We start from the raw sequence: 22,515 nt of genomic DNA on the forward strand, positions 1-22,515 counted from the left end.
TTCACCCAATAATTATTTTTTTTCCCCTCACTTCCTGTTCTGCAGCAGCAGATGTACATCGCACAGGTTCTGCAGGACCCAAACTGTGACGAGACGGGCGGAGGCAGCGGAGAGGACGACGGCCAGGGATCCTCGCAGGACGAGGAGATGATCAACGGAGGCAACAGCCTGAACGAGGCCGATTTCCAGTCTGGGGAGGACAGCCTCATCGCCAACGAGGTCCGCCACTAACGCCAGCACTGATGGAGAGAAAGAGGGAGAGAGAGAGTGTGAGAGAGAGAGAGAGTGGGGTGAGATGGATGGCGTGTAGTGTGGACTGAAGGTGTACCAGAGATCCATGCTTAAGCTTTCCACATGTCTGTGCAAGCTGTGTGTCATCTCCATCATGAGCAGAGCTAAGTGTGTAGGTTCTTGAGGAGTATGCCGCTTCAATGTTCACAACTCCTCTCGCCAAAACCACCGCAATCGAATCAAGCACCAACATCAAGCACAAACTGCATGTATTGAGCATACATTCACACACTACAAGCATTATTCCTGATGTCTGTTTTTGGACTACATCCAAGTAGACCGTTTACACACTTGGAATTTGTGTTGTAACAAACTGGTCGTGCAAAAAAAAAAAAAAAAAAAAAAAGGGGGAAAAAAAAAAAATCAGTAAATTGTGTGTGATCATCTCTAAGGAACGTGTATTTATAATGATTTTTTTTTTTTTGCTTTTTATTTATCGAATTCAAACTCTCCCTGAGGAGAAAGGAGAAGCCTGTCAATGCAGCTGAATGGAAATCCACAACTAGACACAGATCTACTACAGTAACTCATAAGCGGTCGAGCGTCCGTGAAGGGTTTCCAGACACATCCGCGACACTTGGACACGGATAATCCACCTCTGAAGGGGGGAGGGGGGGGGGGGCAGAATGAAAGAAAAGGAGGAAGAAAAAAAAAGAAAAGAAAAGTCCACTCATCTCTAGAAGAGGAGCCAGGTCTGTGGATTTTGTACTACAGTAACTCATCTCTCTCTAGGACTTGATCTCCGTCACGACATCCCACACTTAAAAAAAAAAATAAATAAATAAAAAAAATTTGTAAAAAATGTACAAAAAAAAAAAAAAAAAAAAAATTAAAGTCATCTATCCGCTAGTTTATAGAAGTAGTTCCTCCTGAAGTGGGTTTGCTTGCTCCGTCTGTCTTTCTTTACCCAAGAGAACTGATTTTAGATCATTCCAAAGCACATGTGCAATAGAGAAGAGCTCGGAGAGGAGATCGCAGTGCCAGCCTCCTCATTCTAAGACTTTAAGTCAAGAAGTCGTCATCGATTGACATTTTTTAAATTATTATTATTATTATTATTATTATTATTATTATATAAGGTTCTATCTGGTGGATAATGCTATAAAAGTAAGTAAAGCTCTTAAGGGGTTGAAATGTTTGAATTTATAAAGCTATTATCTAATGGTTTCTAATAAACAATCTAATCATCTTGATGGATAAATAAATAAATAAATAAGGCATAAAACACTTGGGGAGGACATGCCGTTCTGGGAAAGGATTCAACACCAGGGTGGTTAGTTAGTTAGCTACCACCTCAAAGTTGATTGTTTTCCTATAACGGCACATCTCTAAGTGCGTTCGTCTTATACCACAGCGATTTTGTTTGTGGCAGGAGAGCTACAGTAAGTTGGGGGAATGCAATTAAAAATCCATACAGTATAGTCAGTCCATACGTAACAAACTCTCATGCTAGGTGTTCTTCAGTCACCAGTGATGCTGGCTAGTTCTGTTTATTAATCACATTGCATGTAATGTCTTTAATGTACTGTTTATTTCAGAATGTTTTACTAAAATGTTCCTTCTCCTCAACATCTTCGAAACTGCTCTCTTCTCTTCTGTTAGATAAAGATTAATACATGATGGATTTTGATTGGCCATGACTGCCTGTTGTGCATTCATCCGGGATGATGATGATGATGATGATGATGATGATGATTGGCTGGCAGATAGATCGTTATAAAAGTTTATCTGCAAGGTTTTTTTTTTTATTTATTTTTTTCAGGTTTTTATTTTATTTAATTTTTTCATATCATGTGAAGAACTAATTCAAATAAAATGTAAAAAAAATAACACCACGAGAGAACTCCTTTTCGAGTTCATATTTCACCAAAATCCCAGATAGAACTTTATAACGCTGAGCTCACAATGTGATGACTTTTTTCTTTTTTGTTTGTTTGTTTGTTTTTGTTTTTTTCAATCTTGTACAAGATTGACATGTTTGTGATCTCGCATCTTGGAGTTCAAAATATGTGAAGGTTCCTAGAGCAGAAGAATCCATTAGGCGCTACATTGGCATCTTGATGATGCGTTTTTGTTTGTTTGTTTGTTTGTGTTGTATTTTTGTTTGTCTTGTTTTGATTTCACCTTAACTACCTTAATAGATGTGTTTTTATATGTCCTTAAACACACACACACACACACACACTCCATCACATTGAGCTGTTCGGGTTTAGTTACGGAGTTGAAGAGCCGCAGTTCCAAAATGAACCGGAAGAGTTCCGAACCTGTTCGTTTTTGTTTATTCATTCATTTTGTTTTTACTTCCCTCAAAACTAGAGTCCTCCCGATTTATTCCTGGTCGTCGATCACGTGCTCGTGTGTCCGTGTCCGAAATGGTTGCGAAGCGCTAGCCAAGTGAAGAATCCCGACTTACTTATTTAACTCTAATTGGCAATTGTGCCACACGACTGGATTTCACCCAAGAAACTGGGTCAGAACCATTGACTTGCATCTTCCGGTCTGTTGTGAAATTTTCCAAAATTTCAGATGGTGCACAGATTAAAATCTAAACGGGTGGATTATTGGCCAACTTTTGACCCAGAGCTACTTTTATTAGTACAATGTGAAGGAAATTGAGGAAATCTGATGGTACGTCTCCGTACATGTGGGTCCCTTCTGATGAAAGCCTTCATTTATTTCGCTTTGTGAATGGGGGGGGGAATGCATCGAAAAATAAACAAGACTTGTCTTTAGCACCAGTAGATGTGTACGTAGGCTCGGCGAGGTGGGGCGGGGCGGAGGGTTAACCGCCATTTTTGTAATGCAGTGCTTGGCGAAGTGCGTTATATGAGTGTGCGTTCATAAACTTTTTACTAAACCTAAAAAGCTTAGAAAAACAGCAACAACCCTGAACTGCAACTCGTCAAAAGTTCTAGTGCCGTGTCATTTATTTTGACTTTCGTTTATATAGAATTTTTTTTTTTACTAATTTATTTCAAGGTAGTATTTATTTTACCGTAATATCTCCGTTCTTTTGAATGAATTACCCAGAATAATGACTTATCTTATTATCGTGACATTTATTTAGACTCCTAACTGTTAAATTGCCGGAATTCCCATGCTCATGGTGCTCATATCGGTGTGTACGTATCGTGTGAAATGAATTCCACTAAAGCGATATCTGGCTTGCTTACTATACGAGAAACGGCATACGGAATAAGAACACCAACCTGATGCGTTGAATAAATAAGCCTCGGTGCTAGATTGTGGGGTGTTTTTTTTGAATATTAAGTTGAAATAACGAGTTACTACTCCCAAAACAATAGTTGAAATAATATTGTGCTTCGAGGGTTTACTCCGTGTACTCTGGTTTCTTCCACCAGTCCAAAGACACGCGTTGTAGGCTGACCGGCATTTCCAAACCCCGTCCAGGGCGTCCCCCATCTCGTCCCCCATCTCGTGCCACGACTCCCCGCGACCCTGTATTGGAAAAATGGTCAATAAAATTAGAGTTCTGTCAAAATAACATGATGTTCTCCTACTTTTATTTCAGGAACATGCAATATTGTAAGCAGAACTGGATACAGCAGATAACTGGTGGTACTATCTCAGTGCAGTGAGGTTGAGGAACTTTTTGAACAGTCTCAGGTGTTCTTTATTTACTACACAATGTTTACATCTGTCGTGTTTTTTTTTTTTTTTTTTATTTAAATTATTTTTTTTGGTTTGCTGCTTAATATTTTGCACGCCCCCGTGTTTTTTTTGTTTTTTGTTTTTTTTTTTCTTTTTCATTCCCCCCCCAGGCTCCTCACTGGTAGACACAAAAGTAACCTATGAAAGCTGTAGCTACGCACATCACCCGAGCCTTAGCCGTGTGTAAATATTTTGTCGCCTGTAGATGTTTTTTTTCTTTCTTTTTACGTCTTTTTCTCCCCACGCCGTCCGGTTGCTGTAGCTACGTGCTGGAGATACTGAAGCAAATTTGTGTCCGTCTGTGAATGCGTTTGGTAAACAATGCAGCGTGTGTGTGTTTGTTTTTTTTTTTGTACAGGACTGTACTTTGTAACGCACTTCAAGTTGAACTCGTGTGAAGGTCCGTTTGAGTTCACCTCCTGTTTGAACTCTAGGGGTGAAGTCATGACGATGGGTTTCTAAAAATGGAAGCTAAAAAAAAAAAAAGAAAAAAAAAAAGAAATAGAGGCCTGAGGGTATTTTTGTAAACACTTGAAGAGAATATCGAACACGGTTGAAGTATTTGATACCAGTTGTGTATTAAAGGGGATGTCGATAACTAACTAGCTGTGCTCTTGCTTTTTAATGTCACCACATGTTGGGGTTTTTTCTTTTTTTCTTTTTTTTTTTTAAACAATATAACTAACTGTTTAAGTTACAAAGTAAATAATGTCTTTAACAATAATTTGGGCAGAAAAATATTGTCAGCTATCCTTTAGTTAATCAATACGAATGAATGGATGTGAACTCTGTGAGTGCCTGTGTGTGTGTCCGTACACTTCGGGTTATGGCACTGTCTTCGTGATGGTGTCCCAAAGCACATATGTACAGTTTGTACACGTCTTGATTTAAAATGGTGGGATCTAATAGGTTCTGTATAAACGGGGGGAGTTTGCTTCATCGTTGCTAGTTTCTACCACTGATGTATTAATAAAATGAAGCCAGCCACTAGTTTCATTCGAAGCTGTAGGATTTGTTTGACTGGGTGATTTTATTTATTTTTTACACTTTTTTTGGTCTGAATGTCGTCTCCCTGGTGAAGCGTTTGTCACATATTTAGTTTGTTGAACAATAAAACTTGCTATTCATTGTGAGAGTGTAGCCTCCCTCCTGTCCTATCTGGTTTCTTATTATTATTATTATTATTATTATTATTATTATTATTATTATTATTATTATTATTATTTCATTTAATCAGCAGAGGGCAGCGTAGCACCGCTTACCGCGATTCATCCGAATTCCTTTGGTCAGGAGTGAGATTTTTTTTTTTTTTTTTTTTTTTTTATTTTATTCAGCCTTTCTTTAGTGTATAAATCCTTGCTATAGCATAGCACTGGTGAACTTTTGAATGTATTTGGTCAGAATGTGCTAATTAAGTAAGGGTGTGGCACAAGGAAGTGAATTATTTTCCTCTAAAAGCACATTCCAAAGCGCTTCATTCCTCTTGTACAACACTAATTTGCCAACAGTTACATTTTGTAAGGTATTATGAACCACACATTGGGCTTTTTATCCATTTATAGTCGTATTTAATGTTGTGGAACTTCCACAACACGAATTCTGATTTACATTATAACAGCTATAAACAATTGTTCCTTCATCACCCTTTCCTCCCTCTCTCTCTCTCGCTCTCAATATAAAACAAAAACACAGCTTGTCATGGTCCTAAGAAAGCATAAATGCCTCTGTCCAAGACTTTCCCCATGGTGGAACACTTACTGGCTATTACAAAGCACCCACACGCTCACTGGAGACTCCTTTTTATAAATGTTAAATAAACATCTACATACCACATCTGCAATCATTTTCCTATTACGCTACACCCACTGTGGCTTATTCCCTAACTACAGTCCCCTCTGAAACTATTGGAAGGGCAAGGCCAACTCCTTTTTTTATTTATTTATTTTATTTATTTATTTATTTATTTTTAACTGAAAACATTTGGGCTTGAGATAAAAAGATGAATATCTTGGATGAGTTTCGAATTCCAGTGTTTATTTCCTGGTATTTGTATGTACTTTAGACGTGTTAAATGCCATATACTGTAGAACAGCACATTTGGTGTAAGGCTACCGAAATTGTAGGCAAACAAAAAATATTGCAACATGTGACCGACAGGTTTTACTTGTTACCCAGGTGTGTCCTGTTTTAGATTGATTTTGTTTAAGCAATACCAGCTCGGAACATCTACTCTTGGGTTTTAGCCTTCAGTTTCACATGTGAAGTCTGCATTTGTTGTTGAAAAGGATAAGCCAACATGTAGATCAGAGAGCTGTCTATGGGAGAAGAGCAGGCCATTTTGAAGCTGAGAAAAGATGGAAAATCAGTCTGAGGCATTGAACATATATTGGGCATAGCCAGTACAACAATTTGGAGTGTCCTGAAAAAGAAAGAAACCACTGGTGTGCTAAGCGACAGATACTGAATGGGTCGGCCAAGGAAAACAACAGCAGCTGATGAGACAAACATTGTGAGAGCTGTGAAGGAAAAACCCCAAAACAACAGTCAGACATCACCGAAAACCTCCACATGGCAGGTGTGAAGGTGTCACAATCCACCGTTTGAAGAAGACTTCGAGAGCAGAAATATAGAGGCCGTATAAGATGCAAACCACTCCTCAGCATGTAAGAATTTGAAAGCCAGACTGGAATTCAAGATTAACAAGATTACCGAAGTGATGGAAAGGCCAAAGTGTGGAGAAAGAAAAGATCTGCTCATGATTCAAAGCTCATCTGTGAAACACGGTGGAGGTAGTGTCATGGCTGCTCCTGGAACAGGCTCACTAATCTTTATTGATGATGGAAACGCCTGATGGTATAAGCAGAATGATTTCAGAAGTTGTTCAGTACATTCTGTTTGCCAATTTACAGAGAAACTCGTCCAAATGAATCGAGAGGAACTTTTATCATGCAGCAAGACAACCATCCAAAACACACTGCCGACTCAACAAAGGACTTCATCGGGGGGGGAGTGGAAGGTTTTAGACTGGCCAAGTCGATCACCAGACCTTAACCCAACTGAGCAGCATTTCAACTCCTGAAGGGAGATTGAAGGGAGAAACCCCTGAAAAAACAACTGAACGAGGCTGTGGTAAAAACAACGTAAAAGAGGAAACCAACAATTTGGTGCTTGATGCAGTTATTGCAAGCAAGGGATATGAAACCAAATATTAAGTTATTTGCTTTCATTTACTTTATGACTTATCTGTTCCTATATTTTTGCTCACATCAAAATTGGGAGGTTCAATTCAATTTTATTTGCCTAGCGCTTTTTACAATAGACATTGTCTCAAAGCAGCTTTACAGAAATATAGAAACACGGTATACAGATATTAAAAGTGCAAATTTATCCCAATTGAGCGAGCCGGTGGTGACGAAAAACTCCCTAAGATGTTAAGAGGAAGAAACCTTGAGAGGAACCAGACTCAGAAGGGAACCCGTCCTCATCTGGATAACAATAGATAGTGTGAAAAAGTTCATTGTGGTTTTATATGAAGTCTGTCTGGCCTTAGAAGCAGCCGTAGTCCCAGCAGTCTTGAATTGGAGTAGATGAGAGCTCCATCCAGAGGTAGGACATCCGAACTGGTCAGCCAGGTCCGGAGAGCAGAAAGGATCAGGATCTCTAGTATCTCCATAAAATCGTGTGTGGCTCGGCAGAAGGAGAGAGGGAGAGAAAAGATTGTTAGGACTGTGCTTAGCGTAACAGAAAGTCTAGTCAGGGTAGGCTTGAGTAAACAAATACGTTTTAAGCCTAGATTTAAACACTGAGACTGTGTCTGAGTCCCGAACACTAATAGGAAGACTGTTCCATAACTGTGGGGCTCTATAAGCGAAAGCTCTCCCCCCTGCTGTAGCCTTCGCTATTCGAGGTACCAACAAATAGCCTGCATCTTTTGATCTAAGTAGGCGTGGCGGATCATAGAAAACCAAAAGGTCGCTTAGATATTGTGGCGCGAGACCATTTAGTGCTTTATAGGTTAATAATAGTATTTTATAATCGATGCGAGATTTCACTGGGAGCCAATGCAGTGTGGTTAAGATCGGGGTGATGTGGTCGTATCTTCTGGGTCTAGTAAGGACTCTAGTGGCTGCATTCTGGACTAACTGGAGTTTGTTTATATTCCTAATGGATCATCCAGACAGTAAAGCATTACAGTAATCTAATCTAGAGTTGACGAAAACATGAATTAATATTTCTGCATCATGTAGTGACAATATATTTCTTATCTTAGAAATATTTCTGAGATGAAAGAAGGCTATCCTAGTAATATTATCTACATGAGCATCAAATGATAGACTGGAGTCAGTAATCACACCGAGGGCTGTTACTGCTGTACATGATGAAACAAAGTCCATCCAGAGTTACTATGAGATCAGAAAGCTTACTTCTAGCTACACATGGTCCTAAGACAAGTACTTCTGTCTTATCAGAATTAAGTTTGCTGTATATGCAATTTTATCGTTCCTGTGCTAAAGAACAGGCAGAGCTTCCCAAACTCGGACCCATCAATATGTTTGTTTTGAACAGGACCGTTACGCTGCTTCCCAACAGTAATGATACTGATCACTGGATTAAATTAAAAGAGTGTTTTTCCCCTGTGTTGTCAACACTTAGTCAACAAAACGAACTTCGCAGACAGGCTATATTTATTATTTAAAAAAAAAAACAAAAAAAAACAACAGACAGTCTCGTTCAAACACAGCACTCCCTGTGACAGCACTTATTTGACTCCTGGCTTATTTTTCCTATAAAGTCATACAGGTGTGGCTCAAAACCCTGACTGGAAAACTTAACCATTACAGCATTTAATGAAAATGAGTCAAGATGAGAAATAGTGTTTTATTTGGGGGGGGTTGACTTTTTAATAGTAACACACAGTGTAAGCGAAAAGAAAAGACTATCATCATCTTGATGTGCAAATAAACAGAAATGGACAGAACAAGAATTTTATGGAATAAAATAAATCAGTATGTTTATATTTGAGAGAGATGTTGACTACGTTTACATGGACAGCAGTAATCTAATTATTGACCTTACTCTGTGTAAGATAATAATGTGATTATGGTGTTTACATGAGTCGCTTTTAGAATACTCCTTTCATGTTCCCGTTTTACATGTTTTAGAACGTAATTAGATTAACAGCCCGCGTCATTACGTCACCGCGCCACGCCGTCCGACGTCCCTCCAGAATTTCACGCATCGACATACAGTTCGTCTTCGTTATGGTACCGTATACAGTTTTGGGTGTTTTTATTATTTTTTTAACGAACGCTTTAAGTGCGGTTAATTATTTGTCATGCTATACGTGCTAATAGACAACTGCTTGAAGCGGTGGGTGTGTCCCAAACCGCGTAGTTACCGTCTATATAGTAGCCGAGATACATGTATTTTTCCCCACTACAGGCCTATAGTAGGAAAGTATGCGATTTGGGACACAGCCGAGCTCTCCTTGTTCGCCGTAAAACGTAAAACTGCCGTGTGTGATCGTGTCCTGTCGCAAAATGCGGTGAAAACTCCCACACGACGCTCATAATGTGATTTAAGGTGTTTACGTGTCACTACTACACGTCCATAATGCGACTAAAACAGGAGTACTCCACCTGTCTTAATTAAATTATTGCTTACTTCGATTATGAGCTTAATTAGATTAAGGTAAGTAAAAATTGCTGTTTACATGATAGTTTCTTAATTAGAGTACGGTCTTAATCGGATTAAGAGTGGATTGTTGTTGTCCATGTAAACGCAGCAGATAGATAGATTTATATGTATATTTGTTTTGTCACATAAATTACAATACAGTGAAATGCTTTCTTCACATATCTATCCCAGTTTGTTATGAAGTGCAGAGCCGGGCATAATGCAGAGCCCCTTGAGCAGAGAAGTTTGGCAATACTGGGGCTTGAACCCACAACATTCTGATCAGTAACCCAAAGCCAAAGATTTAATATTCAAGATTCTGCACTATTTCTTTCTCTATTTAAATGTAAACAAATGTGTGCTATTGACCATATTAACTGCTTTGTACAAAAGGTCAGATTTTCCTCATGCCTAATCTCCTCTACTGAAGCACGTGTTCAGATGACACTCGGATGGATTCGATCTCAAATGGATCAGAAGGTTTTGCACGAACGTGTGCAAAGTTGAGTCCATGCCAGCTCGAGTGCAGACGGTCATTAAAGCAAAAAAGGGGACATGGCAAATGCTGAGAGAGTCTGAAATCCATGTAAATAGTTCAAAGATTCTACTTTTTCACTCAAGTTGTTGCCTAATGTCATTTGTAATGAAAATTGTTGTGGCTCAACACTGGTAGAAAGACTGGCTCATTGACTGTATATGACTATGTAAACTGTTAATATGTTAATATACTGTATATCGTTAAAAAAGAACAGGTAGTGTTCACTAAAAAAAATTTACAAATAGTATTATTTCTTTTAAAAAAACTTTCGTCCCATCATGTGGGACGGTGTCGTTGAGATTCAAGGTGTCCGACTGTCCAACTGTTCATCCGTTACGCGCTTCTGTGCCATCTCGCGTCTCAAATCACCCTTAAACCGATCAGAATATTATATAAAACATATCAGACACAGTAAAAATTGTTCATAAACGGCTCCTGTTTAGGATGGACGTCTTTAAACATCCGACAAGGTGAAAAGCCGACCTCAAATGACCCCTCGGAACAGGAAGGAGAACGATGCACCTAAGGCGAGACCGAGAGACATGAAGAAGGCCATGACGGCTCCAGCCGTCTCCGCCTCGTGTGTGCTCACTAGGCTGAAAACAGAGCAGAGAAAGGGAATGTGATTATAACATTTCATCTTTCTCAAAACTGCATGTATGCTATAGATATGTGTTTGTTCAGCATCTCATTCCGAAACCGTGGGCGTTAATATGGAGCAGCCTACGTCCTTCTGAGAAGGCTTTCTACTAGATTTCAGAACATTTGTGTCCTTTCAGGTACAAGAGTAAGGTTAGTAAGGTTGGGCGAGGAGGCCCGGGGTGCAGTCAGGGTTCCAGTTTATCCCAAACGTGTTCAGTGGGGTTGAGTTCAGGGTTCTGGGAAGTACACTTGAGTTCTATGGTGAACCATGTCTTCATGGAGCTCGCTTTGTGCACAGGAGCATTGTCCTACTGGAACAGGTTTGGACCTCTTAGTTCCGGTGATGGAATATTAGAGCACGCAAAGACATTCTGTACAATTTTGTGCTTCTGACAGTTTGTGGATGAACCACATATGGGTGTGATGGTCAGGTGTAAACAAACTTTTGCCTGTATAGTGTAGAAGCAGTAAGATTTAGACTCACCTGGGGCAAAAACACATGCAAAGGCTGGCCAGGTAGCCGTTGGAGAAAGCGAAGAGGATAATGAAGACGGTGAACCAGGCGTCGTGTGAGAAGAAGACCGGTATGCTGTTCGTGTAGCGTGGCTGGACGTTACACAGCATGAAGAGAGGCACGAAGATCACGCGCATTAACAGAAGCACTGGCAACAGTTTGCTGTCCTTCCCAGGCTGAAAGAAAAGTGAACAGATTTTAAAAAAAAAAAAAAAAAATGACTGTGGTAAGAGGAATAAAATCCTTTTTTTTTTTAATAAAAAAAAAATGTATTTATTTTAAATAATCCACATCATGGTAGTAACACGATGATGCGAGATGTACGTATTATATGCACCGAGTGATATTTTGAAGTGTTATGTCTCATAAAGGAGGTGGATTTACAATTAATGGCACCCTTGGAATTAATATTCCAAGAAGAGAATCTCCAGGAGAGAAGAACTCTCGTCATGTAACGTCTTTCAAGGACGCTTTTTGAGGATCTTGGACCCACCTCCATGCAGAATGTTTCTACACTTCACCAGCCATTTCTGTGATGGTTTTCTTTTCTTTTCTTTTTTTTTTTTTTTTTTTTTTTTTTTTTTTTTTTTTTTTTGCATTCTGTGATGGTTTGCATTTGTTCCCCAATATTCCTTAAGGTGGTCATTTTTTTCAGAACATATACTACTATTCTTACAAATTTATTTATTTATTTTTTTTTGTTAGATGAAAGATACAGGTATTTCAACTTGAATCGTGTTTTTTTTGTTTGTTTGTTTGTTTTTTGTTTTGTTTTTTTTATGGGTGCCAATAAATCAGGTGTTGTCTATATGAATATAAGAAGAATAATTGACAAATTTACACAAACAAAAATTCTTTATAGGTTACTGTTCCCATATAGCATTAGCAAAAATCCTCACTGGAGTGTAATTTTACAACAATAATTGTGTGTATTTGTGTTAGTGCGTCACTTACCCACAAACACACAGCAGTCAGGCTCCTTCCCAACCAGTCAAACAGGTTAAAGAGCAGGAAACCGGACACAGGAATGAAGTATTCCTCTGATCAGAGAATCATACATATCAAATGCAGTGTATTATAATATTAATAAGCTTTCCTAAATTCTTATCTTAACTCCAGATTAAGATTGTTTCAGAAATTAAAACTAAAGCTAAGATAAAACAAAAGTGAACCCGAGTAAACACAAAATACAGTTTTTAAATGATAGTTATTTATTAAAGCAAAAAAAAAAAAGTTATCCAATACCAACTGGGCCTGTGTGAAAATGTATTTGTCCCCATGTTCCACAGATTTATGAAATTGCATTTATAATGAGGTTCAGCTGGACTAGACGTAACCAGGCCTGATCATCAACACTTAAATATAACTTTTTCAACAGCATGAAAGGTGCTTAAAAGGTCTTACCCAGTAACACGCTGTGCCAAAGTTGAAAGAAATTCCAGAAATGATGAGGAAGAAGGTGATTAAAATACATCAGTCTGGGAAGAGTTACAAAGTCTGAACGACCTTCCAAATTCCTCCAAGAGCACAGCGCGTACTCATCCAGGAAGCCAGAAAAGAGCCAAGGACAACATCAGACCTACAGGCCTCTCTTGCATCAATAAAGGTCACTGTTCATGACTCCACTATCAGAAAGACTCTGGTCAAAAATGGCATCCATGGAAGAGTGGTGAAGTGAAAACCACTGCTAACCCAGAAGAACATTAAGGCTTGTCTGAATTTCGCCAAAACACACCTTGATGATCCTCGAACCTTTTGGGAGAATGTTCTGTGGACTGATGAGTCGAAAGTGGAACTGTTTGGAAGACAGGGTTCCTGTTATATCTGACGTAAAACAAATGCAGAATTCCACAAAAAGAACATCATACCTACGGTCAAGCATGGTGGTGGAAGTGTGATGCTGTGGGGATGCTTTGCTGCTTCAGGGCCTGGACAACTTGCAATAACTGAAGGAAACATGAATTCCTCTCTCTACCAGAAAATCCTAAAGGAGAATGTCCGGTCTTCAGTCCGTAAGCGCAAATGGATTATGCAGCAAGACAATGACCCAAAGCATTGGAGTAAGTCCACATCTGAATGGCTCAAACAAAGCTAAATTCAAGTTTTGGAGTGGTCTAGTAAAAGTCCTGACTTGAACCAGTTTAGATGCTTTGGCAGGACCTTAAACAGGTAGTTCATGCTCAAAAACCCTCCAGTGTGGCTGAAATAAAGCAGTTCTGCAAAGAAGAGTGGGCATAATTCCACCACAGCGCTGTGAAAGACTGATCTCCAGTTATCGGAAGTGTCTGGTTGCAGTTATTGCTGCTGAAGGTGGCACAAGCAGATTTGAAGTTTGAGCGGGCAATTGGTTTATCACACGGGTGATAGTTTTATTTTTTTATTGAAGCAAAAAAAGTTATCCAACATCTATTGTGTGTTTACTCAGGTTGCCTTCGTTTTATGTTCTATTTCGTTTGAAGGTGTAAAACTATTTAATATGAGATATACACAAAAACAGAAGAAATCAGTTGTGGAACATTAAATATGTTAAATGCGTCTGATCCCGTCACCGAGAAATGGCAAAAATGAAACGCGGTCTGTTCTGGAGACTTTCCTATGTCGGAAAACATAAAAATACAGCTTCCCTCAGACCGTTCCAAAGCGCTGACACTGGAGACTCCTTCCATTACATTACAGCATTTGGCAGACGCCCTTATCCAGAGTGACTTACAATTATCTCATTTATACAGCTGAGAAGTTGAGGGTTAAGGGCCTTGCTCAAGGGCCCAACAGTAGCAGCTTGGCAGTGCTGGGATCTAAACTCGCAACCGTCCGATCAGTACACCAATTACTCTTAGGGCTTAATTAATTAATCAACACCTGACCAATTGGAAGGCTGTAAACATAAGATTGAGGAATATGGACGGCTGATGGAAGTGTCCAAGTTATTTTTCAGAAATTTCACACACACACACACGCACTTCAGCTTACCCCAAAGTCCTCCTTTAGCAATGGTGGATTTGACGTCAGCGGCGACGGCGGGGAAAATGCCGATGGTGATGGTGAAGGCAAAGCATACAGACAAAGCCATCACCCAGATCTACAGAGGAAGACAGCGAGAGAAATAATGAGGAGAAAAAAAAAAACACTCAAATGGACACCAATTTCACTGGAAGCACCTTTAACAGGAACGTACAAATCACTGTGAGCTAGCTAGTCATCTTGTCAATGTGCTAGAACGTGAGCGTGACTTCTTCGGGATCTCTTTCTGCTAGCGGAGCAAAAATGAACCAATTCTTTCACCGTCTTGTGTCTGAAATGTCAACTACTCGATATTCATTTCTTATTTATAGAACTGTTGTATAAAAGCAATAATGCATGCACAATCTGCAATTATACTGAATAACTGCCACTTTTCGGTTAGCTACGGCACTCGCCCTGTGGTCCAAAGGCAAATCACAGCTGCGTCGATATCTGGTATAACTCCACTCATACTCATGCAACATTGCTTAAATATAATACAATATCCAGTGAGAATACAAGTTTCTGATTGGCTAGTGGGTAAGGGTTAGTGTCATGTCATAGCAAACCAGTGACTACGTTTCCCATCCTGCACTGCGGCCTACAAACATGGCCGCCATGGACTGCAATTCCCAGAACACTTACCTTCAATCTAATCACGTACTCCTACATTCAATTTACACTCACAATCACACCACACATATAAGAGACTGTTCAAACACTTAGGTTTTGCGAAGTGTTGCGCTCAGTTGCATTCTGTCTCTGTCATTACCAAGCCTTGATACCGTGTTTGTTTATTCTGGTTTTGACCTTGTTCTCGTTTACGACCTTGTATCTTTGCCTTGCCTAGTTCGGACTGTTTGCCCGACCCACTGACCCTCGCCTGCCTATGTACCTTGATTTCTGCCTGATCCTTTGTACCTACTGGACTAAGCTAATCGACCTGCACTTGCTTCCGTCTCAGCCTTCATTACATGACAGTTAAGACTGTTTCTATCTTCTATAACGTAAGTGATAACTGGAACGTCCTTGTCTCTGGAATGTTTCATAACATTGTCCGTAACTATAAATGGATAATAAATAAATACGATGCAAATTGCTGTGGTGTAAGAGGAATAAAACACTTCTGGAAGTGCTGTTATAGGAAAATACATAACTTCATGGTGGCACCAGTATCTCCGCTTCATCACCCAATCATCACCAGTCATTGATTATTTTCCTACAACAGCGTGTCCCCAAAGTGTTTAATTCCTTACGCGACCTAACGATGACCCCTGAATCTACCTTCGTGTTTACTTAGTGAGAAACAACCCAGGATCAGGTTTATTTCATTGACGGGTATGAAACCTAGAACTTGTTACACCTACTAACGTTTTAGTTCAGAGTGCTTTACCTTTTTAAAGATACTCCAAAGCGAGGGATTTTGCCGGACCTCTTCACTCGTGCTCATCCTTCCGCTGTTGTCACCTAAAACAAGTTCAAAACATTCCGTATTCGATTCGAATCCATGAATCCCACGTTTCCAAATGAACCAAATTGACTCAAATGCAAAAAGATTCCTACCGTTTTTCAGAAGTTTGAGTTTTTTCTCCTCTCGTAGTGCTGGATCTTTCTGTTTTTTCTCCTGGTGGAATCGGTAAAATGCCTGTAGGAAGGAGGAAGATGCGTGACGTGATTTTAAAATTTTTTTTTCTTTTCCCCCGACCTGTACGTCATAAGATTGTCCCGATGGCAGGATACGCATTTACGCTCACCAGTTTGGGGAGGATTATGTAGGACAAAATGGCAAGGCTGATAACCACGCAGGCTGTGATGAAGAAGCCAAAAGCACAGTCCATTAAATCAGAACCACCTGTGGATGAAGAAGTCGCACATCGTGTGAGGGAAATGTGAGAAGAGCGTGTAGCATTAGTATTTATTGAGTCTTACTTGCGATGGCACAGATCATAGCAAACGCAGCGAAGGTTCCAGCCAGACCCTGACCGCTCATGATGGGTGTCGTGTAGCCGTCAGGCAACACACTAGCCATGCCAAAGAGACTACCCTGTAGGATAGCTCCAAACGCTAGCAAAGGAACACACACACACACAATGACTTTACACCTCAACTTTGGCTAATGTCTGGATATTTTTTAGTGTGTTAGTGTTATCCCATGTATCAATAAGGTAAAAGAGAGAAAGGGAGTGTGTGTGTGTGAGTGAGAGAGACTCACCATTAATAATGGCTATCTTTATCAAAGTAATCACAAAGAAGGGCATAGGATTAATAGACAATTTAACCAAGATGGCAGTCACACAAAACACCACCAAGATGGACACCAGACTACCCAGAACCCTTATCTTCTGAGGAATTCTGTTAAAAGAGTAAAGCCAGAGGTTAAGGGACATGCTGCAATAGACTGGTCACTTTATTAGGAACACCTATATACTTGCTCAGTCATGTACGGTAATTGTCCAGTTAGTCAATCGATCACATGGCTTCAAAAGCACTTTGCTTACACTGGTGATGAAGGACTTTTGTCCGAAACCAATAAAGGTTCCAAAAAGGAACCTCTATTGGGCAATTTATATACAAATTTACGTACAAAATTTTGGGTGGTTCATGCAATCCATTTTTAATTAAGGTAAAATCAACAGGAAAATGTGTCTGATCTTTAAAAAAAGCCGTTTATACAGTGTCCTGAACACTGACCCTTTCCGAATTAAGAAGAGGGACGTGAGATGGATTTAATTCATTCACCCCCATTGCTGTAAATCTGCGCTATCGGAAGTCACGTCATTAATTTGAACGGGGTCGACCTGTGCGCAATTACAGTGTCACGTGATCTCGGTATAAATGCATGTGTTGTTGGAGATCGTATTTAAACTAACAGCGTCATAAAGAGACCAAGGAGCTATCAAAAACAAGTCTAGGACAAATTTCCGGAAAAGTTTTGATTATAATCAATCAGGTTTGGTTATAATTATTATTATTATTATTTTAAATACCCCAAGCTTTGACCATTCCTCAGAGCAACATTAAATGTATCGCTGGAAAATGTCTTGAATGTGAGAAGGAGAAAATAATAATAAATAAATAATTAAAAAATAAATAATAATAATAACTTTAATAAATACATTAAATATTATTATTTTTATTATTATTAATAATAATAATAATAATAATAATAATAATAATAATAATAATGGCACACACACAAATACTTGTTTGAAGACGTTTTGAAGACTTTCCATAACATTATATGTATCTGTAAACTGAGAAGTACGACATGTCCTTTAATAAATCAATAAATTGTAATTGTTGGCAAATTGCTGTGGTATAAGAAGAATAAAACACTTCAGGACGTGCTGTTACAGGACGTGCTGTTACAGGAATATAATCATATTTATATATAATCATATTTATATATATCGAATATAATCTGCTTCACATCAGGCCATGCCACATCACCCTGTCTTTGATTATTTTCCTATAACAGCATGCCTACAAGTGTTAAAATCCTTACTCGAAACACTGTCTCTTCAGCGAATACAAACAATGGGCATACAATTGTAAAATCACACATGAGGGAGAGACTTTTAAACTGATGTCATGTTTTGTTTTGTTTTTCATCATTAAAATCTTAACATACACGATTTGGTCGTTTTTGGTTGCTTGTGATATTGCAGGAACATGAAACTGAACTCATTAAATAACGTATCATTGTAAATATATATTTAAAAAAAAAAAAAAAAAACTTTTAATTTTGCTCTACACAAATGGTACACAAATCCTGCGCTCGATTGTAGCTATGTCTCAAGGATTTATGTTATTTTGTCCTTGATGAGAATAAATCTCTCCATCTCAGCGTTACCTCTGGTGTACGATGGAGTTGAGGCAGGTGAAGATCAACAGAGGGATCATGGCACACAGCGTCATAGAGTTGTTGAACTTGGCTTGCAGGACATTTCGACTCTCTCCTACGGTCCCGTTGGCTGGAATGACGTCGGTTAGACGGTAGCTGAAGTACTGTAGGTACAAATACAGAGAGGAGATTAATGCTAAAACTAATGTTCATTCCTACCATAGAAAAAAATATCTACATAAAATAATTCCACACAAATTAGAATAAATTGAATGACAGCATAGGAGTTAGTTTATATAGGTTCCTGTGGATTTCCTTTTACTGATATATAATATTAATGCATTGATGTAGTATTCCTTTTTTTTGCTTGGCTTATTGGGCCATTAATTGATATTAATTAGTGTGTATAAGAAGCAAAAAAAAGCCTGTTGAAGCAGCTTTATTCCACTGTGCACTAATGTGGAGCACTTTAATGATCAGTATCACTCCGGTTCCGCCATTAATGGTTTTTAAGACCAGTTCAAATTATTTACTTTAACATTTTAAAAGTAATGGCTGACCTTTTTTTTCTTTCATTTTAATTTTCCTGTGTGCACAAATTTGTTCTTTTTTTTTTTTTTTAAATCCTCTTTATTTTTGTCCTCCTTGTGTTCTCATATTTATTTTATTTAAAAAAAATTTTACTGTCCTGATGTGTTCCCTTTTTTTTTATTTTTTTTATTTATTTTTTTTAAACAGTTGCATGGCATTTCAAACTTCACTATTTTGTAAGAAAGGTTATTATTCCTTTTTTTTTCTTTTTTTTTTTAAACTTGGTTTATTAATGGTGAGGTTTGTGGTCTTGGCTGTATGTTAACTAACTGTATAGAAAATGTCCGATAAATTACTGGTGAAATCAGGCTTATTTAGCACCTGCAGCATCTCTAATAGAAAAACTCTCCCGAACTATTTCCAAAATAAAATAAATCTTAAAAAAAGTTTATTTCTTTATTAAAAGTACCATTGTGGCGGTCATAAAGAAATTCCATGGCAGTAAAGTCCCTAATCCCAGCATAAACAGAATCAACCACACGGCTTTGAATCTGAATGAAAAGAGGAAAAAAAATATTCAATCGTAAATCATAAACCAGCTTGTGATTGAGCTGACAACAAAAGACAAAGGTACTAACTTGTCTTTGGGATCCTCTGTGTCCATTTTTTGTAGAGAAAACGCTTTTGTGTCCTTCTCAATACGCACATACAGCTTTAAATTTGACCTGAACAGTGATATACTTTATGTTACATTTATGAATTAGTAATAAATTAATGTGTACACGTAAAACTTACCCAATCTCGTGAAATGCTGGAAATTGCTTTTGGTTTCAAGATTCGAACAAACTGCTTTTGTGTGTTCTGTTGATTTAATTCAGAAGTTTAACAGTCACAAAGGGAAGATCGGTGATAAACACAGACACGGGACATAAAATCAGAATTTAAAAAAAAAAAATCCATATTTAAGCATTTAGAGTTAATCACTTACTTAATTTAAACACTTACTGTACGTACAGTCAATTTATAGATGTTTAGGGAAATATAAGCTGTAAATAACCTCCAAATCACTTCAGAACATTACTGTAGTTTAACATAAAGGCTCCGCCCCCTAATGATCCTGATTTGTGATTTCTGTTGCTCTACTAGACTATTAATCATTCTCAATGCAGCATATCTTTTAAAAAAAAAAAAAAAAATTAAATTGCAAATTAAGTAAAATAAAAATGTGTGAACACTTGCTTTTTTTAAAACCCACACACGCGCCCACACGCGCACCCCCGTTCACCGATTGCCTTGAATAAATCCCCCATAACATTGAAACAGCCTCCTGTGTGTCTGTGCTCCGCCCACCGTTGGCTAAAACCCCTACAATAGTTGTACGTCTAACATTTACATCACTATAAAAAAAAGTTAAAGATACTTTTTGTGATGACTTTTTAGGTGAACACGAGCCCTTTTTTTTTTTTATTTCTATGCCAGTAAAACGTTAGTAAAACATCGCAACGTGTGATGCTGTTTACGTTGTTTGTTTGTTTGTTTTTGCTTTAACGATTTTAATGGCTGTGGTTTGTCACATAAGGCGTTATCCCGTCACTCAGAGGGTATGTTTCCCATTTCACTTCTTTACTAGACCAACAAAACTTAATTCCTCAGTGTATTCCTGGGTATTTTAAAGGACTGCTGCTTCCCACAGATCGATCTGACCATTTAAATAAAAGTGCTTTGAAAGGGATAAACATTGATTTCCTAATATAACACACTCTCTAATGACTAAACACAGAGAAGAAACCGCTTACACAGGAGAAAAGGACCAAAGACAGAACTCCTGAAGATATCAACGGTGTTGCACCCCATAACTGTTCATCAGAACATGTCTAAGATACAGGCATGCATATCGTGTACCGAAACGATAACGTACTAGAAAGAGTGCGTTAACATAAATCTGTGATTTTTCCTTGCAGCGTAAACTATTGTCCGATAATTTATCAACACCTGACCCATCAGAATACCAAAGTAACCAGCACTATGGTATACACACTCATTATAGTGGTGAGGCAGTGGTGGCTTGGCGGTTAAGGATCTGGGTGACTGATCAGTAGGTTGGGTATTCAAGCCTCATCACTGCCAAGCTGTCACTGTTGGGCCCTTGAGCAAGGCCCTTAACCCTCTCTGCTCCAGGGGGCGCTGTATCATGGCTGACCCTGCGCTCTGACCCAAACTTCCTAACATGCTGTGGTATGTGAAGAAAAGAATTTCACTGTGCATGTGTATATGTGATCAATAAAGACTCATTACATTACTCAATACTCATTAACTCATCGTTGTTGTTGTCATAGTTGTTGCTGTTGTTATCGTCGTTGTTGTTTTCTAGTCCAGGCCCAGTAATGCTAGGATGGCACAACTAATCAAACACTGTGGCTAAAATTCATGCTTAGGTATGAGTGTGGTGCTTATAAGCCAAAGAGACCAAAAGATTTCAAAAATATTACAGAACAAGATGTTAGCTTTAGAGCGTATCTCACTAAAAGAGCTATGATGGTCGGAAACAGCTGTAGCAATCTAGGACAATGCAGCTTCAAGAAAGGATGTGTCACTCAACTCTAATCTCTAAACCCAATAATCCGTTCAGTTTTGTGTGCTAAGGTTAGAAATGCTAAACTCTTGAGCTGACACCAGAGACGATAGCCGTTCACACTTTCATTCCGTCAGGGCATTTCTTGGTGGTCTCATAATCGCTATTCAGACCGTTGACAGATAGTCAGTGGTGACCAGAAGTTATACCATAAAATCCACCAAAATGGAAAATAATTACAGCCCAAGTGATTAAATTTCACTGCTGTTTACTCTACACGGAGTCTGTTCCTACTTTTCTGTGAACGTCATTACAGATTCACGGCACGAGTGCGCACAATTCGATCAAGCAAGGATCAGTGTCTTACCTTTTACTCCGACGGAGCTTTTGATTTTGCTTCTGGCTGCAATTCTGGTTGTAGACAGTCCTTTTCTTTTCTTTTTCCCCCACTGTCACATGTTTCTTGCATTATAACGTCAGAGGCTAACGATTTCTGCTTTCCTGGAGAAGTGATGGAAGCTTAATCTGCACTTTTTTGCAGAGTTGCGTAATGTCCTAGTGGTCTGTTTAGTCAGGCTGCTGTCACATTTCGCTTAGTTTCTGTGCATAAGCAGGTTTTACTGTAGGATTGCACGTTTACGTACGTGTGGAACAGCAGTACAGATCGATCTTACGCCGATTTACACTCTTGCAACATGTGACATATGTTATGTTTGTTACATTTTTTTTGTTAGCGTTTACACCCTATTGGCAAATAAATATGGAAAGAAAAATGAGCGTTTCCTGTCAAATCTCTAACGCTTTGTATTTAAGGATTTCAGACCTTTGTATTCGTCATTGTTCGGTCTCAGATTATAATTAAAGTCTACTTGTTTAATAAAGTAAAACTGTAATTTACTAGTACACGAATGCACCTGTCTTGTCCAGTTATTTTGTTATTTTATCTATTTTCCAATTAAAAAAATAGAAATCACCAACATTTCTCCGCTCACCTATACTTACTTCTCCAAAAATCTCGAGTATTTAACTCGAACCCATTTCTTAACGTTTCAGCCAAAACAGTTAAAACAGGCCGTTCAAAAACTTCCACTTGCAGTGTACACTTGATATTTATATCTCTATATGATTTACAGTAAATTCAACTTGAAGCAGGGCAACCCTAGTGAAATTCATTCGACTTTTATTAGACAGTTTTTTTTATTAACAGGATCGGTCAGACATTTGGCGTGTTTATC

The 22,515-nt window shown here is 38.6% G+C and overlaps 2 protein-coding genes across 11 annotated transcripts in view; one reads left to right on the forward strand and one right to left on the reverse strand.

Moving 5' to 3' along the window:
- LOC108271057 (CSC1-like protein 2) overlaps positions 1-5,096 on the forward strand; it is a 59,499-nt gene extending 54,403 nt beyond the window's left edge. For all 6 annotated transcript variants that reach the window (XM_053683381.1, XM_017478273.3, XM_053683380.1 and 3 more), the window contains one exon: positions 46-5,096. In XM_053683381.1, the coding sequence (XP_053539356.1) occupies positions 46-231 (186 nt within the window). In that variant the 3' untranslated portion in view covers positions 232-5,096. The remainder of the gene's footprint in view (positions 1-45) is intronic.
- slc29a1b (solute carrier family 29 member 1b) lies at positions 2,731-21,762 on the reverse strand. 5 transcript variants are annotated; one of them, XM_017478280.3, is made up of 14 exons: positions 21,648-21,760; positions 19,504-19,569; positions 19,347-19,433; positions 19,178-19,259; positions 18,187-18,341; positions 16,546-16,685; positions 16,263-16,397; positions 16,088-16,185; positions 15,897-15,978; positions 15,727-15,800; positions 14,304-14,412; positions 12,288-12,373; positions 11,304-11,509; positions 2,731-10,773 (listed from the first exon to the last, which is right to left on the reverse strand). In XM_017478280.3, the coding sequence occupies exons 3-14, from the start codon at positions 19,370-19,372 to the stop codon at positions 10,662-10,664; spliced, it is 1,305 nt and encodes a 434-aa protein (XP_017333769.1). In that variant the 5' UTR covers positions 19,373-19,433; positions 19,504-19,569; positions 21,648-21,760; the 3' UTR covers positions 2,731-10,661. The 5 variants fall into 5 exon arrangements, with proteins under 5 accessions (XP_017333769.1, XP_017333772.1, XP_017333771.1 ...); XM_017478283.3 differs by lacking the exon at positions 19,504-19,569; XM_017478282.3 differs by lacking the exon at positions 21,648-21,760 and having other exon boundaries at positions 19,504-21,641.
- Between the last annotated feature and the right edge of the window lie 753 nt (positions 21,763-22,515).

This window comes from Ictalurus punctatus, chromosome 10, assembly GCF_001660625.3.
Source record: "Ictalurus punctatus breed USDA103 chromosome 10, Coco_2.0, whole genome shotgun sequence".
Lineage (NCBI taxonomy): Eukaryota > Metazoa > Chordata > Actinopteri > Siluriformes > Ictaluridae > Ictalurus > Ictalurus punctatus.